General features: G+C 39.4%; 2 protein-coding genes across 3 annotated transcripts; one reads left to right on the top strand and one right to left on the bottom strand.

Moving 5' to 3' along the window:
- Positions 1 to 1,837: 1,837 nt before the first annotated feature.
- RB195_005325 (uncharacterized protein) lies at positions 1,838 to 12,171 on the top strand (the record flags this gene model as incomplete). Its single annotated transcript, XM_013445583.2, has 8 exons — positions 1,838 to 1,905; positions 2,229 to 2,279; positions 4,498 to 4,560; positions 11,434 to 11,527; positions 11,607 to 11,702; positions 11,760 to 11,849; positions 11,943 to 12,021; positions 12,077 to 12,171. The coding sequence occupies 8 exons, from the start codon at positions 1,838 to 1,840 to the stop codon at positions 12,169 to 12,171; spliced, it is 636 nt and encodes a 211-aa protein (XP_013301037.2).
- Positions 12,172 to 15,476: 3,305 nt separating this feature from the next.
- On the bottom strand, positions 15,477 to 19,037 carry RB195_005324 (uncharacterized protein; the record flags this gene model as incomplete). Of its 2 annotated transcripts, none has more annotated exons than XM_013445584.2 (11): positions 15,477 to 15,603; positions 15,664 to 15,785; positions 15,848 to 15,953; positions 16,021 to 16,094; positions 17,151 to 17,208; positions 17,281 to 17,433; positions 17,497 to 17,591; positions 17,662 to 17,781; positions 17,844 to 17,968; positions 18,706 to 18,846; positions 18,914 to 19,037. In XM_013445584.2, 11 exons carry the CDS (start codon positions 19,035 to 19,037, stop codon positions 15,477 to 15,479), a joined length of 1,245 nt encoding a protein of 414 aa, XP_013301038.2. The 2 variants fall into 2 exon arrangements, with proteins under 2 accessions (XP_013301038.2, XP_064034861.1); XM_064177749.1 differs by having other exon boundaries at positions 18,724 to 18,846.
- Positions 19,038 to 19,047: the final 10 nt, after the last annotated feature.

Here is a 19,047-nt window from a genome sequence, read left to right as displayed (position 1 = left end):
TTGTTAAACTTCGTAGTTCCCTTCTAGAACTTATGCTTACAAGTACGGGTAGCTAATACTATGATTTTACTTATCATTGTCTGACTCTGGATAGTGCGGGTAGTAAATAGGCATGATTGTATAGAAGAAAAATCAACTTGAATATCTCTTCACATGCGATATTGCACTTATTTTCAAAAGTCACTTTTGCTTCTTGATCTAATCCTTATGATTGCGCATCTATTTTTATTTGTAGAGCTTGTTCCTAATGTTCGATTTTCCACTTGTTTTTCAGTTTTGAACGTATGTCAGTTATCTTACTTTACGAGCACTTTTGCAGCTATCGGGATGCGTTCTCTCGGGATGCTTAAACAGCTGGTTTTTTTGGTTATATATTATGCATTTTCTGTGATCACAATTTTGCTCAATATCGATCTAGTCGCACATCACTTTATGATTCGATCCAATAACACTGTCAAATAAACATAGCATTTATCTTCTTACGCATGTGAAATACGGTGTGTAGCCGACGATTACTTGAATTCAATTAAAATTGAAGATCTTTTTTCTTTATTCTTGTTCCATATATGTTTGAACTGCTTTTGCATATGGTGTTCCTAACGATCGCAAGTGATTCTTTCTTGTTGCATACTTCGCGGTTTTTTTGGGTCCCGGCTGATTGAATGAAGCTCTTTGCTTTCCTTTTTGACCTTCTTTCCATATGTGGAGCCATCTCATTCTTTTTCTCCAATGTGGAGAGCTGTAGGACTACTTTGGTTTCCATTAGCAGATCATTCAATTATTTGTTGCACTCTGCTATCTGGCAAGTCTAAGGCTGCAGATACTTGTAAGGTTGGAGTAAACCTTTCCAATTTTGGTCTTTTAAAGGTTCTTGACCTTGTTCTATCCACCTAGCAACTTTTGTGAGAGTTGAGTTGCTCCAGATTTTGGAGTTGGCAAAATAAGTGCACTCAGAGTGAGTAAGTGAGCCGGACCCTCCTCAAGTGGAGGAGATACAGCTCATGGGGTGTAGCTCAAATGGTGAGGATCCCTTTGCCAATCGTCCAAAATTGAAGAGGGTCCTTTCGCCAACGGTACAAAAGTGACGGATTCCCTTCGCTTCGAAAAGTGAAAGAGGTAGGAGCACCGGGTCCGACTATCGCATGTATGGTTTTGCATAGAACTTTATTCTTGGCTTACAGCGAAATTCTGTCCCAATCCTGTACTTCTGCTTCTATTTCCCTTTTTTATGCAGACCTTATCTTCCATCTCAACAAATTGCCTTAACTTGTCATGTATGCATCGAAGGATTTGCCTAGATAACTGGAATAATGTCTTCAAAATCGCATATGAGAATAATTACGTTAGTGTAGGTGAACACTGATGCATGCGCTCTTTTACCTTCTTAGGTTATACGCAACATCCACTTCATGCATCACCTAGGGTTTTGTTCTTGTCTTCGAAATAGCGAGGAAGTGACCTTTTATTTTATTGCTTTTCGAAGTTACGATTCAGAGAGTGAACACAAAATAAAACAGCTGTGCTAATACTAAAGAATAATTCCCAACGGTTATCCTATTCAAATCCTTTCAGCGCTGCAGTTTTCGCCGACAGATCGCTTAGCTATGGCTACCATTAAAATCGTTCCCGATCCCAAAAAGAAGGAAAAGTGTCGAGAAGTTGTATCTCACCATGTCTTAGCAACATGTATAATCTCCAAAGTCTTGAACTATCTTTTCATTGCGGAATGTCCAAGCCTTGTTTTTTAGTGTTTATGTATTCTGCACATTCACAGACATATTTTCAGACACTTATTTTCAGCGTTTTACTGCTCAATTCAAACGAAAATTCAGCTTCAATGATAGATGATATGCTCGGGACATTGAGAGAGACAATAGTTAACGTTCAAAATGAGATAACGTCAGGGTGAGTGAAGATCATATGCTCGGAAACATAGATTTCAAATTACAAGGTCTTTTGTTTGTGTTTGTTTCTTTTCTTATCGGATTCTTTCTTTTTTATGTCATTTTTTGTCGCTAATCTTCTGCCCAATGACCTTTGCTGCCGCTTATTTACTTATTCTATAGAATGACAATCTTGTTCTGCTATTTAATTGCGTATTCGACCCAGTTTTGGTCCTTACAGTCTGGATGATTTATGAGATATCGTCCCGTTCGAGTAGAACTGCGTTCCTAATTGATTTATAGAATGTGACGGGCCGAAAGACTTTCTGAGATTTGGAATTTTAGGGTTGAACGACTCCGGTTCAACGTGGCGCCATCGCTAGCAGGACAACAAAAGTGAGATATCAATACGATTGAATCATCTTAAGAGATAAGAGAAGCCGAAACATAGTGGAAAAAAGAAAAGGACGATTTTTAAAGACGAACTCTTGAAACGACGTAACTACGAGAATAAGGTGAAGACGAGATAGGCGAGTGTTTTCAAAGCGTGCAGCCGTGTTCCGATTTGGATGTAGGCTTAGCGAGTTTTTCCGCTGCATGATGTCGCCAATTTTTTATCCTTCTTGACAACGGACTTCCTTAGAAAACTACAAAGAAATGTTTTTAGCCATCGAGCGTTGCATAATGCACACCGTTCAGCGTTGATGTATTGCGTGTCCGCGATTTTTTTGCATGAGAAATTCGCTGCGATTCTTCGCTTGTCCGTATTCCATAGGGAGTTATCAAATGAATGTTGTTGAAGAAGTGGATGAAGAAGTACAATAAATGTCAAGAAAATTTAGCTTATATTTGTTCTGAGTTTATAGCTATGAAAAAATTATCAAAAAAAAATATTTGGGATGGAAATGCAACAGAGCATTCTCTTTTGACAATGCGTGATGGAGAAAGTTTATTTGAAGAGATTTTGAGCGACTCATGTCAAGAGACAGAAATTGCCAAGAAATTCGATTAGTTCTAGATTGTTGTGTTATGTTTATACAGGACGTATCTAAAGGTAAAGGTGCGTAGTTGTGTTATAGGACGAAACGTGAATAATATTGATCCAGATATGCTTAATGGAAGTGGATGGAGCAGAACTGTTTTCTTTTTCAAGAATGAGTATTGGAACGCTGTTTTTTAAAGCGTCAGTTTTCCCACTGAACATGAATTGGAAACCCAGTATATTCTAGGTTTATTGTGCCAGATTTCATCTAGTTCTTTGAAAATGTTAGAAGTGAGGTGCTAAATATGAACCCTTCAATAGGACGTACAGTTCTCTTGGGGAAAAGAATTTGAATGTGAACTGATTTAGTTATAATCATAAACGTGTGTGGGTACTTCGAAAAAAAAAAGAACTTTAGCCTACGTAATTTTTCAATCTTTCAACATATTATGCGGTGGAATAAAATAGAAACAGAATTGAGATGGAATTGAAATGGACGTAAATTTCAAGGAAGGAGAAAAAAAATGAAGAAAGACCTAGAAATTACCAAAGAGACGCAGCATGCATTGAAATGTTTATAAGTGCTTTTAATTGTTACAGCTACGAATTCTAATAATTCTGCATATTTTAGTTGTATTATTCATTCGTTCAATATTCTTTTATCGAGTGGATCACCCAGCAACAAAAAAAAGGATGATATCAAGTCAAACGTTTTTATCGCAATGGGGCTTAGCAGCAATATTAATGTCTCCTGATAACATATAGGTGATCATCTCTCTCTTTCTTTCTTTCTCTCTCTCCCTCCCTCTCTGTAAATTGAAACATTCAATATATGATGGCTTATTTCGTGTGGTAAGTTAGCGTTTTGTCTACTGTGGTTCTGAACGTTAACGCTGGGGACTCTAAAGCATAAAAATGCAGTGATTTACTCTTTGCGCTCATTCTTTCATTTGCGATGCAATAGACATTATTTTCAGTTAAGTATGAACGATTAGACTTCAAATACGTTAGAATTCCCGAGAGACAATGACGTCGTTTCTCACTCGAATGAGTGATGCTCTCTACGTTCATTAGCATAAATCCTGCCTGGTTTTGCACAGTTCCGCGGTTTCACTTATGCTACGCGTGAAATGTTCGCCCACAGTGCTGGCTCAGTCGAAATGTACGTTTATGAATCATCTACGATTTTGTTTAAGTTTTGATGTGTAAAAATGAAACGAGATCTAGAACTTTGAGGAATGGATGTTGCGTGTTTTACTGCGTTTAACCATCAGAAATTCATGGGCGGACAAAATTAGGTTTTTTATTTTTAAAATTTTATGCTTGGGTGGCTAAGGTTGGATGTTCGTAGATGCGTACTTTTTAGGACGCAGTCTGATTCCCTTTGCAGAGATTGGACATTTATTTTAAGCGTCTTTTTACAGTAAGACAGTTGCCGGTATAGCCAGTTGTCGCGTAATCTGTGTAGACATACACTTTACGTAAATGAAGGAATTTTTTGCGTGCAAATGCATAGAAATTTACAAATATAAACGCGTCGAACTTATGCCATTCAAACGATGCATTGTAACAATAGAAAACAGTGTATTTCAACGTTAACGAGATTTCTGAGAACAGATTGGTTATTTTCAGGTCTGTTAGCGAAGCGGTGGACGAGATCGTAAAAACATCTGCCGGTAGTGATATGCTGTTGAAGTGAGTGGTGTTTTTTCATGTTATTGCATGCGTCGCAACGTGATGTTGTTTACTACTACTGGTTGTCTCGATCCTGGTGGTTTCCAGATTTTTAAATTTGGGTTATAATCGTTAGCTTAGCTGTCAGTTTAGGCGCTATATTTTGGAGCACCTTTATAAAAGAGGTTTCTGAGGACGCTTTCCTTGTGATTAACGGCATTCTCAGACGATGTAGAATGCAAAATAGCAAGAAAAACCAAAACATCGAGAAAAAAAAAGTATTAGTAGAAAACATGAGAATGAACAGCAAAAATATACACGGGATGTGATCTAGTTAAAAAGCAGAGTACTGTCATTGTTTCAAAGAAAGTAACTTTTATAGAATAGATTAATTTGCAACGGGGCTCTTAAGAAATATGGAAACTACAAGAGGAAATCTTAGGACTTCACTTTCTTGTTCACAAGAGGTCTGTAGGCACGTACGACTAAAGTTATGAGAAAACACTAGTCTTACGGCTTTGTTTGTTGTCTCTAAATGTTTGAATCAAGGGCATCTCTTTACTCGTGCAACATGGAATTTCAAAATTCTAAGATGATTACGCGTTTATTATGCGACGAATTTCTGGGACGAAAACCATAGAAAATGAAGGTAATGAATGAAATACAAAGAGCTCGAACTCGTCCTGCAAGCTGATGAGATTGAAGAAGTTCGAATTATGTTTCTTCGCAGTATTGGTGGCAATTGAATAGAAATGTACCTTTAAAATGAGGGCTGGTTGAGCGCATCCGAAATGCAATGCAATTGAGAGCAAATCATAGAAAGAGCTTGGCATTATTACGGTTCCTCGCTAACGTCGAGAACAGTGACTAAGGGTAAGATCTTGAAATGCGATCTTGAAATGTGGAAATTTTGAGCTACTGTCGTCAGTGTGCAGAAATCGCATGACAGATCTAGGATCACGTTATTGTAGGTCTCATCGCAACGTAATAGTAATGTACCAATATGAACGATGTATGGGGCCTATTGTCTTTCACGCCCTGTAATTAGAAATTTTCTTTAAAGTGTCTTATATTCTATTGGGAAGTTCGCCCTTCCAAATCTCATCCGGTACCGGCTTTCATTTCTGCCAAAGAAGGAAAACCTGATTATCGCTTAGAACAAATACACGACAGATAGAATACATTGAGAACCTTAGAGAAACAAGGAAGCAGAAGATACGTGTATTCTTGAATAGGGTTGTGGTAGAGTCTGTGAACCTCCTGAGACAGAAGTTACCCTATGGTTTCTTTTTTCATTCATAAGTCAGTTAGCGCATTATTTTATGCCGTTGATTGATTGCCTTATAAGGTTGTAATTCGTCCTGCTCTGCTTTGTCAGATTTTCTTAATCGTTGTCAGGCAAAAACCAAAAAGTTTTTGTGTTTTGAAAGAACTGTTATTTTCTTTGAAAATATAGTTGCTCAATAGTTTCTTACTCGCGCTTCGCCATTTAATGGGAACTTTGACTTATTTTTTACATTATACTAAACTTTATATCAAAGAGTATTATGGTAGTGCTTTCGACGGTGTTTCTCCGAATTTATCCTCGGTTCTCTTTTTAGAATTGATGCTATCGCACTTTCCTGTAGTTCTGATTGAAAGAAAGCAAATATCTCCAAATTGTACAGCGGATATCTTTTTGCGAGCAGGAGCATTTGAAAAAGTGCAAGAATCTTTTTTGGCAAATAGGATGAGGGCTATTTACTGCAACGACCTTAAATATTGATCGGGTTCAAGTGATCTCGAAAAGATTCTTTTGAATGTTTTCTTCGAATGGAGGTATGTACGGGAGAAGAAAGAAAGGAAAATAATGATCGCCGTGCAAAGAAGATCAGCGGAGAACTCAAACTGTTTGCTTCAAATCCAATTTGTTGAAGAATCCGGATTTCCTTAACAGTTCGAGAGTTCACCTATAGGAAGGAGTAGGTTGTAGGCGACGAAAACAGAGAGATCTAACAGTGTGCCTGTGTGCGTGTTTCAATTACTGAGCCGTTGTGAAAAAGTCGTCCAGTCCACATCGTTGTCGTCATGCAATTGCTAGTTGCGTATCGTCACGAATAGCCTTCCAGAATCTATCGTAAACAGGAGTACATCAGCCGAAGATGAGGCTGTTAAGATTGTTTAGCGATTTGCTACGAAGCTGGCGACTATCTTGCGGGAGCGACTGCAATAGTGGGGAGTGAACCTCTGTTTCGTCGTGACGTTACGAATTTGGTCCCCTTATCTCTAGTTCTAATGCTTTATTAAAATTCTTTTACACAAATGTAGAACAATGAATTTTTTGTATAGCTCAGTGTTTGAGTTCGGCCTGAATTTGTTTGTCGTGTCCCGATTTCTCAGACTTAGAACAAAAAATCCACCGTAAAACACCGAATATCGAGGCGGAAGTAAATGAAGAAAGATCTTCGCATTTTTTATGATGTGTTCATGTTTGAGCGCCTTATTTGGAGAAATCATGCTGTAGTGGAAACATGCTACCTTATTTTCAGTAATGCTAGTTGTGATCTTTCAGCTGTGCATCAAAGTCAACACATATGCCGGAGTTCGATTGTTTTATAAATCTAAAATTTAGATTTCAGAAACTTATATTCAAAACGGCACAAACAAACAAAAATAAGCAAAAAAAGTCTTCTATGTAGGTATGATTGAGTGATACTGTTGACATTATATGTGTTTGCGACCTTTTCCTTGTTATTATTGGATTAATTAATTCTGTCTGATTCCAAAAGTTCAGGGAAAAGAGGTAGAAGAAAAAAAGTTCGTATAAAACGTGTGTTGTTGAACGAACGATTGTTCGCACTTTGTCGTTTTGTTGGTCATTTTGCTTTCGTTTTTTATTTCTATTACAGGCAACCTTGCTGTTTTCTTTTGTATGACAAATAATCTTTATGGGAAGTACAAATAAAGTTAGTGACAAGTCGCTATGAAAAGAAATCCCGATTTTCTAACTTTACTTTAAATCGACCAAGTACCAATCAAGTGCACCTATTGATAGTTGTAGGTCTCCTAGATATGTGCTAGCATCGTGCGTTGTTCCTGTCCATAAAATTCTGCAGCGATCACTCAACGCAAGCTTTTTCCGAATTTCATTTCATTTGCGATTTCAAGATTCCAAAATGGGATTGAATACGAAAAAATACGATTGTTTCATTCATACCGCATTCGGTAAAGATACCGTGAACGAACGTAATTTTGGTTTAGTAGCTCTCTAGAAGGCAATTTCGACCTCGGAGGCTAGCACCTCTCGGGACAACGTCTGTCGGTCAGTCGAGATCATCTGAAAGAGGCAGTCAAAGCGAATCCAGATTTGACTGAACGTATGATTGCATAGAAGCGACGAACGGCGCAGGTGGATGCACACGGTAGACTAAGTACTCATAGGCAAACCAATAAGAAATTCACGTTCCATCGTGCATAACGACCTCTGGTGCTATTAGAAGTGTCTCTGCTGCATTGTAGTTATCATATCGCCACATCAACGGTAGTCAGTCTAGGCCTCAATTTTTAGATTCTTTAGACGGAATTTCTCCCTGTGCTCTCAGTTGGATAAAGAAAATCAAAAGTATCTGCTTGTTTTAAATTTGAGGCATAGGCCATGTTTTGTTTAGAATAGTGCCTGCTGGGAAATCCTGCCCCAAAGCTTCGACAGTGTACGATTGAACTACTACCTTTTTTCAACAATGACATGAATAACAGAAAAGTTTTGTTCCTATAAAAGTTGCAGATTCTCCTGTTCAGCATTTTTGAAAAATACGCTCGAAAAACACTTGTTTTCTCTGCTTACCAGCCGAACAGTAGTGCGTGCATGACCGGAGTAGTCAGTCTAGGCCTCAATTTTTAGATTCTTTTGACGGAATTTCTCCCTGTGCTCTCAGTTGGATAAAGAAAATCAAAAGTACCTGCTTGTTTTAAATTTGAGGCATAGGCCATGTTTTGTCTAGAGTAATGCCTGCTTTTCTAACTAGGTTAGTTGATCATTATGATGTCATAACTTTTCGTAAATCTCTCTAAGCTCTCGTGGACGGGTTTTCCGTAATGGTATAATATAAGTGCGTTTTCTCGATGACCTGTCCCAAATTTTTTTGCCAGTCTTTGTGAGGAAAATGACGTCCCTTTGGACTTTTATGGCTGTTTCTAGTGTTGAGTTCGTCGTGAAATGCGCGCAACTCACGCTAGTTTCAGTTTTTCCTCAGTCTTGGAGAACGGCCATAATGATACCCAAAATGTCTCATTTGGATGTGCGTGCGCGCGCGACGGAGATGCGCAATCACGGTCCTGTTTTTTGTTTCATTCCTCGTATCTTATCCCGCCGAGAAGGGACAAAAAGGCATGAGATTGTGAGCATCGAGAAGCGGTTCCAGTGCTTAGAACATCGATGACGTCACTAGGGGAAGGTGGAGGAAGTAGGCAGTTCCTTCACATTCCTCTCCTTGCACGTGCGCGTTTTAGTTCTGGCAAGAAATATTGGCTGTAATATGTTTTAATACATATTTAGTGTGTTTCAATCCTATTCAATACCAATCTTATAGTTAGGTCAATTCCAACCAACATCCTTTTTGGATGTTACCAACTCCGAGATTCCGAGGAAGTCTACGGTAGCAGAGATCTAGACATCGTTTCTGCCACCCTCTTCACAAATCTCTTGTTGGCTTATTTGCTTGAACTATGAGCCCTTAGTTGAGTATCTATTTCCTTGGGAACTACTTATGCGAGGCACGAAGGAGATCCTGATACCGGTCTATTTCCTGCCCTCAAAACATGTTAGCGTGTGCAGTTTAGCCAAGTGGGTATGTCTAAGTGTTATATTCAACAAAAAGTAAGATGGAATATTATCATGTTAGCTTTGCTGGGAAAGCCCTAGGTCATGTTTTCTTCGTCAAGCATAAAATATGAACTGAGCTTTGAATTTAAAGTAATTCTCTACTTGAAGTGATGGCGAAGGAAGATGAGCTAAGAATTTGTCATAGCTTGCGATTTTTGCTCAACTGTTTGCATTGCATTTTCTTTTTCTGAACTGTTCTCTTATCACTGATCTTCTCTGCTAAGTGCAGGCAGAACTTGAAGCAATCTAGAAATTTTGCATTTTGCAAAACGAGTGTAGGTAGTCGAAAATAAAAAGGTCAGAGTTACAAAGCATGGATTAAAATGGAGAAAAAAACCGGTCGAAGAGAAAGAATTGAGGAGCAATTTTGAATGTATCCAAATAATAATAGTCTGAATTTCTCGATAATCGAATGATGGAGTGATAACCGAAAAATGGAATTTGACTTCGATAAAATCAAAGGAGCCTTCCTTGAAAAGAAAAACTGAATATGTCTGCAGATTATAATGAAAACAGAACAGATGGAAACATTGTACATTCAATTGCATTTAGGAACATTGTGTATTCAGTGCTGAAAAAACTGGACAGATTTCAATTTGATAGTCAAGAATCGGAGATAAGCAAATGTAAAAAAGTGAATCGAAAGACATAGAAAACCGCAAACAAAAATGAAAACAAATCCAAAATAGTTAGCTCAACATCAATAAAGAGGAGGAAAGGTCATAGTTGTAGAAGAATGGAAGGTGATGGTTGAGGCTATAAATTGATCTGTTTGAATCACGAGGATTTATAAAGCTGATCAAACGGAGCCGATAACACAAAAGAAAGGAATTTTGGTGAGCAAAGATGAGTAGACCGATAGGGACACGGAATCGAGCGGAAACGAACTGCTTTGGCATGATGTGCGAAACGGAGATCGAGTGCGATTGCCCCAGCATCTATAAAAACTCGTTCTCATATAGGCTCTTAAATGCATCGTTGAAAGAGAGACCGAGTTTGAACGAAGGTGAAAATTAAGCAGCAGTTTTTTCTTCCTTCGACAAGGTTCGAAAAAAATCATTTGGAGTCTTGAACAAAAATTGTTAATGTGAATGCTAAGAAAAGCGAACTGTTTTCGAACTAAAGTTCTACTATTGTTAGCTTTCTGAAAATCATTCAACTTTCTCAAAAAGCTCAGACGTGTTGGGTTTTTATTGTATGCAAACATTTATGATCCTTAAATTGATGGATATGCTTAGTGTTTCAATGAATAGTATAGTTAGGTTTTGCCTAACTTAGATGTATTCAATCTGTTTGAGGAATACTGTTCATCTAGTGCTCATTTACTGAATAACGTTTGCCTTTCAGGCATGATTGGCTGGCTATTAACGGGTTGGCAAGTGCAATCAAATCCTAATTATTAAAGGCATCACCCAACGAATCTGAGGTGGTGCAGATTTCAGGTGGAGTATTCGCATACGGGATGGGAGACTATGGAGAGGGGGTGATTCCGTCCATTTCTTCCTAATTGCTGTAAAAAACGGCCCGGAAGATTCGGCGCCGCACAAGGCTGGCGCGCTCCAGTCAAACTCCCTGTAGAAAATAGTGCGCCAAAACGCCTGAAGCCGTATCTACCGGGCCGTTTTTTATGACAATTAGGAAGAAATGGACGGAATCACCCCCCTCTCCATAGTCTCCCATCCCGTATACGAATACTCCACCTGAAATCCGTACCACCTCAAATTCGTGGGGTGATGCCTTTAATGTCAGATAGTTGCCCCGGCAGAGCTGCTTATCTTAATGACTCAGTAACCTGAATTAATTGTTATTGTTCAGATTTCAGTCATCGTTGAACCAAATTATGGTTTTCGCCGACCGAAATTTGTTTTTCCTCTAAAATAGACTTTTGTCCTTCTGATACCGCATTCTGTATGAGCATGTACTGTGCTGAAGTAGCCTAATAAGTAAATAGATCGTAGATAATCATTTGTGTGCGTTTGGTCGTACGTGCTTATCTTAACGATCCAGTGAGCTGAACGGATGGATGATTTCAGATTTCAACTATCACTGGATCAAATGAGTATAGTCGCCGATGAAGGAGTGCGTCTAGCCAATCTCTGTAGCACTCGAATGGGCCGGGCACAACAGGTTCGTATTGTATAGTTCTGAGGTTTTTGTCCAAAAAGAAGGGATTATTTCCTGCATACTTCCATTGCCCATTTTCTAGATGTGTAAAGAACGTGCGGATGCGGTCATGGCTATTGACTCGTTCCTGAGGAATTCTTCAGATATGGAGAAAAAAATCCGAGATCTCAACAGACAGGTGTGTTTTTCCACTACTATATCAACAGTAGGACGGAAATCAAAACTTTTGCTTAAGGTCGATAAACTTGTGCGTTTTTGCAACCAGACTGAACAAGCTATGACCTATCTTGAAGCGCTCAATCAAATCGTCAGAACCGAAGAAGAGGTAAGGGAAGAGATAGGCTCGAAAAGGATACCGACACATTCAATCCCTCAAAACCTCAGAACATCCACTTTGTCTGATTACAAATAAATTCAGGTGGATTTAATCCGACAACAAGCTCGTTCTGCAGCTACTATTATCAACATGGATCCCAGCCCGGCTCTAGTTCTGAACAGTGAGCAAATTGATCTTAGAATATTTAAGACAGGTGGAATTTATTGATTCTTAAGCATCAATTCGTCCTGCTGATGAAGATCGAGAACGACAAGAAGAAGTTATGCTGGAAGAATTCCTTTCGGGAAAGAAACCAGCTTCCATGGAGTGACTTAACAAGTGACTGACCTTGGATTGGATTTCTAATCCAGAAAAGATTGAATAGATCAGTATGCTACGGTTTAACCAGTCATTCACACGTTATTTCACTCCATGCCGAATAATTTAGAGTATTAAAGTCGGTACTCCGAAATAACGAGTTTAAATCTCAGTGATTTTTTTGCAGTGACAATTTAAGTGTGTTGAAAGTAATCTGCATTGCTTCACTAACCATTCTAGCTTTATAAATTCTTGTGTAAAAATATAATTACTAATTCCGTTATCATTCTTAGCTGATATGATTGCTTAACATCTAGTTCTCAACCGAATTTTCTGTGATTTATTGGGTGAAGATGGGTTTTGTAGATTAGATCAACATTGTCATTATCTGATGTATCATTCTCCTCCATTTAAGCATATTCATATTTTGAAATAAAATCTAGTCATTGATTCAGATTGGACCTTAAAAAACACACATTTATTACTGATTTTTTTCTTCTGAAGCTCAAGGTGGTAAAGGCAGTGTTCGAATAATGAGCTAAACGACTTTTGATAATAGACTGTTATCCTGCAAAATTAGCTCATTCTCCGTAATTCTTCTTCTTGTTTGTGTAGTTTTTTCAGAAAACTATTTGTTAGAGTAATTGTCCTTCAATTCAAGCTCAAATTCTATTTCTTCTATTGAATGATTTGCATACCCCGAAACTCGACGCACACTTGACAGTTTTGTGGTGATCGTATAGCGTTCGAGGGATACACCAAAAGCGCCTGCTCCTACAAAACAAACGGTGATTTTTTATGTTTGGGAATCCGAGGCAGCAAAGAAAAGGAGAGAAAGGAAGAAAGAGATGTTGTTAGAACTCGTGAATAATATTTTGCTTTGTTATCCTCTAACCAACGGACCTCTTTTACTTCCAACATCCACGTGACTGAAAGAGGATTGAATGAAAACGGCCAAGATTCTAACAGAATTTTGGACACGACACTTGGTAGTTGATAGTATCTCAAGAGCAATGAAAAGTGAGGTGTGACGACCTTCGATTGAAACTCGCCAACCTCACCACTTGAAGCAGAAGGTGTAGAAAGGCTTTTTGCCACATATTCCTACCCTTTCAAAGAGTTTTGCGAATTTCCTTACAAGAAACCTCCACAAAACTAGCTAGCCCAGTACCAAACTGGTTGTAATGTAATCATTGGTATATTTTTAGTTTAGCGAGACGTGATATTAAATTAAAACTTCATTTCTATTTTTTTTTTATTTTGCTACTGGCATTTCTTTAATTTTTCTTTCTCTAGTTCATTTTAAAAGCATTAAAAGTTCTTATGTTAAGAGCAGTAGAGTGAAAGCATAGTGCGAGTGAATTAAATGCGATATCCTAAGGAAAAAGAACCCTAAGTATTTGTTTGTAGTAAAAGTTACATAGAACTATTGAGGTTAAAGGCATCTCCCCACGAATCTGAGGTGGTACGGATTTCAGGTGGAGTTTTCGTATACGGGATCGTAGATTATGGAGAAAAGGGTGATTCTGTCCATTTCTTCCTACTTGCCGCAAAAAACAGCCCGGAAGATGCGGCTTCGGGCATTCCGGCACGCTATTTTCTACTCGAGTTCGATTGCAGCGCGCCAGCCTTGTGCACGCACCGCATCTTCCGGACTGTTTTTGACGGCAAATAGGAAGAAATGGGCGGAATCAGCCCTCTCTCCATAAACTACTATCCCGTATAAGAATACTCCACTTGAAATTCGTACCACCTCAGATTCGTGGGGTAATGCCTTTAACCTAATGGCCTAATATCAACTATATTCCAGTCGAAATTACATGAAGCTCAGTGCAACTGCGTAAGCGATAGGGTATTGAGTGGTTGTGATCGAGGAAGGATCCTTGTTGGCATCATTCATCGCTGCAATTGGCGATGGTCCCGCCTCGATCCCAATCGCTATCTCCTCCGCGCCGCTTCGAGCGCAGCCGCTTACGCAACTGCAACGAGCGGCATTTCGTTTTGACCCTACTATACCTCTGCGATATATTGAAGCAATACATCGCAGAGATAGTTGATATGAGCCCATTACGTTAGTACGGAATATAAGAGTAGAACAGAGTATCACAGCGGAATGTAAAAGTATCACTTAAATACCAGCACGGGTAAAATGGAACAGAGTATCAGTTGTTAAATGGCGAGTCTACATCACTTCTATTTGATCTGAGTAAAAGTCCGTATCACCAATTTTGTATAGAAGGGACGTATAGAAGGGTCAAAATGACATGAAGTTGCTTAAGCGGTTGCGCTCGAAGCGCCGTGGTGAAGCGTAACGGTTAGGATCGCGAGAGGACCTTTGTTAGTACCAACCACCCTTGCAGTTCGCGGTGGTACAGCCATCACCGCCACGCAGTTTTGAGTGCAGTCCCCTTGGCAACTGTATCGTAGTTCAAGTGATTTGGATCCGACTATGCAAGTGGGAGAATCAGCAAGACACTTAGCACTACGTTTACACTAAAGGATCGTAAGAGATCCTACCCGGTGCTGCCTAACAGAATATAAATACTTGAACTGAAAAAAAAATCCGCATAATGCTGCTCTGCATTAATTCTAGACAAATCATATCTCGTATAAAGAGATCCATGTCAACGATCATGAGCTTCACTGCGCGCTTATCAGCCTGTGATAATCCAATTTAATAACTTCGTCGGCACTTTATTGTGGTGTGAAAATTACGGATTTCCTGCGGTGATAATAAGCGAATTGGGCTCAACACGAACTGAAATAACAGGACTATGTATGTAAAGTCAAATATGTAGAGATCATTGTTGAATATGTACACGAAGCGGATTATGACGGATTCTACATATTGGTACACAATAAGTAACACTTTGCAATAAGTTGAAGGTCATATGCTACAGTAGGATGAAACGACATGAAGCTCGGTGCAGCTAGCTCCGCCGCGTCGCTTCGAGTGCAGGCGCTAGACGCTCACGCTACTGCACCAGGGTTCATATTCTTTTGATCCGACTATACATAATTCAAAGAACTATCACTAATCAAACCGTAAACCTATCAAAGGGTAAAGAAGAGACACAGAAATGAATTATAAGCAAATCAACACTTGCGGAACTAGTACAAATCAATACTGGACAATGGTCAAGGAACAAATGCAACAGTACTAACTGTACAACCTACTTTAGTTTAGAATTCTAATAAAACGGACTCACTTTCACGAGAATTATCGAAACAATCGTCGCCTTAACTTCATTAATACAAGTATGCATATACGAGTCTCAAATATGACACCCAAAAAGCCTGGAGCAATCTTTTGCAGATTTACGAGAACTCGCAATGAACTGCCCAATGGTCTGATGGGAAACACAGACAACTTCTGATTCTTTGTTGACCAGCAAGAGAAAATTTTACACGAGATAGCGGCCCATACCAAAAAATTCGATCAAACCTGAAGAAAAATCTAAGCGGAAGAAATAAAAAAAGCGCAAAAAGTTCAACAAGCACAGACCTGGTCCTTGCGCCAAAACCTTGTTTATTGTCATTTTTTCGAGTGTCCCACGTGAATTGTGTTCCTTTGTCGCCACCCGCTGCCAACCATGCATCGGCTAAACCTCGCGGCACGTTTGAAATCTGAAGAGGTGGAGAAGCCAAGCAATGGAACAGACTTCTAAGTATAGAATAATCAGTGGAACCTCATCATCTCTTATGTTAAGATCACCTCCAAAAAAGAGCAAACAATTCGGATTAGTGGAAATGATTTCGTGAATCTTTGTCATACACAACTGGAATTGTTCTTTCCTGCAATTGACGAACATAATAGAAAGAACACAAAGAACAACAAAAAAGAATAATGAACAAATCGAACCTTGCTTTGCTGTGCTCTTTCATGCTTTCCAAATGCGTATTGAGTAGAAACACCTGCTGTTCCCCGATTTTGCCCTGTAAAATCTATGAACTAGTCCATAAATACAAGGAAATATTTCCAATTTCCACAAACATGGTTCAATACTGATACCACACAACCAAGTAAGAAAAAACATATAAGACCGAAACCAGCGAGGAAATATTAAGTGATGAAAAAAGTTCTGAGTGTTTTCGTTAGATGTCTTTAGTGAGTCATATCTGACTATGTAAACATCACATCGAGTCATACTATACGGAGATTCCAAGGTGACATTGCGGGAACAAAAACCGGAGAAAGTCGTGGTCCAATCGTAGTGAACCGACTCAAACGATCCAATCGCCAAGCTCGGATTAACGGCCAGGAAAGTTTTGCTGTGTTTTGGTGAGATTGGAAGGGAATCATCCAATATGAGCTCCCTCCCATCGGGCCATACACTCAGTTCGGACCTCTACGATGAAAAACTAATCAGAATGAAGCAGGCTACCACCTTCTACCAGAAGCAGCCAGAATTAGCCGATAGGAAAGATGTTGTGTTCCATCAAGCTTCGAGAGCTTGGACGGCTGGTTCTACCGCATCCGCCGTACAGTCCTGATATGGGAGCTAGCGACTATCATCTTTTCAAGCATTTGCAAAGCATTTCTTGATGATACAAAACTGGCCTCGAGAAAGGCTTGTGAAAATGAGGTGGTCAAGTTTTTCACCAATAAGGACGAGGACTTCTTCAATTGCGGAATTACGAAATTCCCACTAAAATGGACAAAGTTACCGAACAAAAAGGCGCATATTAGATCTCTAAATCGGTTAGCCCTGACTTTGTTAATAATCCTCGTAGAAATGAAACAAAAAAAAAACCCTCAGAACCTCTTGCTTCTCCTAATATGAAATGTTCTATCTTTCTTCTGTACCTTCTTTGCCTTAGATACGATTGGTTTCCGAGATACTATTAAAAAGTAAACTGAGCATGAACGAATACACTAAAAGGTAAAGAGTACAAATCGCGATGCCTTTAATTAGATACAAAAAGTGTATGTGCATGTGCTTCAATTAGATTCAAAAAGTGTATCTGCACAAAACTATAGAATGAACAAACCTCAACTATCTGCAGTGTTCGTCCCATTCCGGAATTCTGGTAGTAGATAACGTAATGACTTTAAACATTTTATTTCGACAGAAAATAAGCAAACGTAATAAATGTTGGAACAACCGAAAAGCAAACATACCTTTCAACTTCAAAACTTTTGCTGACCAGTATTGCTGTAAAATACAAATAATCCTTGTTTGAATAGTAAATGTCATAAAGCTTGGATAGTCGATCGATGGCTGGGAGCTCCCTTCCCACAACTTCCTGGAGGAAGACAAAGTCCGGGTTTAGGCTGAAAATTCAATATAGGAAGCAATAGAAGAAGAACGAAAAACACCATCGGCTTGGAACTCACTTGCTAACGATCTTATATACTGCCTTCATACGGGTTGCTAGGTTGTTTCCATCAAGGCCATCGATATTCCAAGACACTAGAGATACTTCTAGCCCCTCAACCAAGATTAACAACATGAATTCCTGGCTAGTGAGATGAGAGCAAAATGCGTAGAATGAGACACACTGTGAGATCAACTGGACCACTGGGAGTGGAGTTCCCCAAATTTCTCGAGACTAAATTCTCTTTTGCCTCTTCCACATTAGCATCTTCATCGTCATTACCAAAGAAGAAATTCAAAGCTCTCTGAAACATTGAGCAAGACTGACAGAATACAAAAAGATCGGGAACTTAAAGAAGGAACTAACATTGACATCCCATGCGGTACTCTCTAGGATTGACAACGCAGCGGACTCTTCTGCATTTGTAATAGCCATAAAATCGGTGAGAGCTTCGCGTTTCGGTGGAGTCAGCTGGTGCTCATCACTTTGACCTGAACTAACTCGAAACAACTGCATAGAGCAGAGCCACCAGAAATAGCCACCAATCAATATTACTCCTAAAGACAAATTTCTCCGGACAAAATGTTGGTGGGGGGAGGGGGGGCACTCAACTGCACTCTTATTTCTATAGGCTCAGTCTTCCGTTTTTCTCTTAGCAGCTTTAACTTACATGTCAAAGATCCTTTAACTAGTTATTTACTTTTAGAGATGAGCGCGCGGTTGAGAGTCGCCTCCCTTCCCTCTAACTACACTTTACCCATTTCTTCTGAGCGAGGTAAATAGTACAGGTAACTGCAACTGTGTCTATGTTCAACGCCGAAAAGGTACAGGGATTCTCTCTTAAGAAGAAAAATGATCCAGATCTTATGCAGAGGTCACAGTCACAACCGCTCAGTTTCGTCCAGAACATCCTACGATATCTGCTTACAGACTAATCAAAACTTGGTTTGTGGTGCAACCGCGTAAGTGGTCGCGCTCGCAATGACACTCCCGATGGTTCCGACCAGAGTCGAGCATAGTTGAGCGAAGGCCTCACGCGCCACTTCGAGCGCAGTCGCTCATACAATCGCAGCACAAGTTAGGTCGTTTCGAGCTAACTGTAATTTCATCGAAAGATTGCCATAACACTGTAGGGAGCGAGTTTAACAAAATAGCTGGATCTTGCTCAGGTCGAGAAAATATCAAATGTCTTGAGTGCTTCGAGAAATTTAAAACTACAAGTACCTACTGAACATTGGCAACAAACCACTGATCTCTCCGATGCACTCCAGATCATTATCCTCCTCTTCAGCTGCCGTTGGCGACAACTTCATTTGCTTCCTTGGAAGTTCTTCATTTCCCTCTTCGTTCATCTCCAATGTACAACAGCCTAAACCCTTTGATATTTTGGAAATTAGAGTTTCACACACGCAAAAAGAATGTTACCAAGGGATTACCAGCCAGCCGTTCTTTCGTTCGTGTTCCCGCAAAACGTTGGACACTTGCCAATGAAATTTCTGATGATACACGCCAAACGGTTATGGCGTCTTTGAAAATGGCGAACGTGGAGGCTCCACCCATTTTTCTGCGC

This window comes from Necator americanus, chromosome I (genome assembly GCF_031761385.1).
Source record: "Necator americanus strain Aroian chromosome I, whole genome shotgun sequence".
NCBI lineage: Eukaryota > Metazoa > Nematoda > Chromadorea > Rhabditida > Ancylostomatidae > Necator > Necator americanus.
Note: the sequence above shows the minus strand (reverse complement) of the source record. Positions and strands in the feature narration are given on the sequence as shown.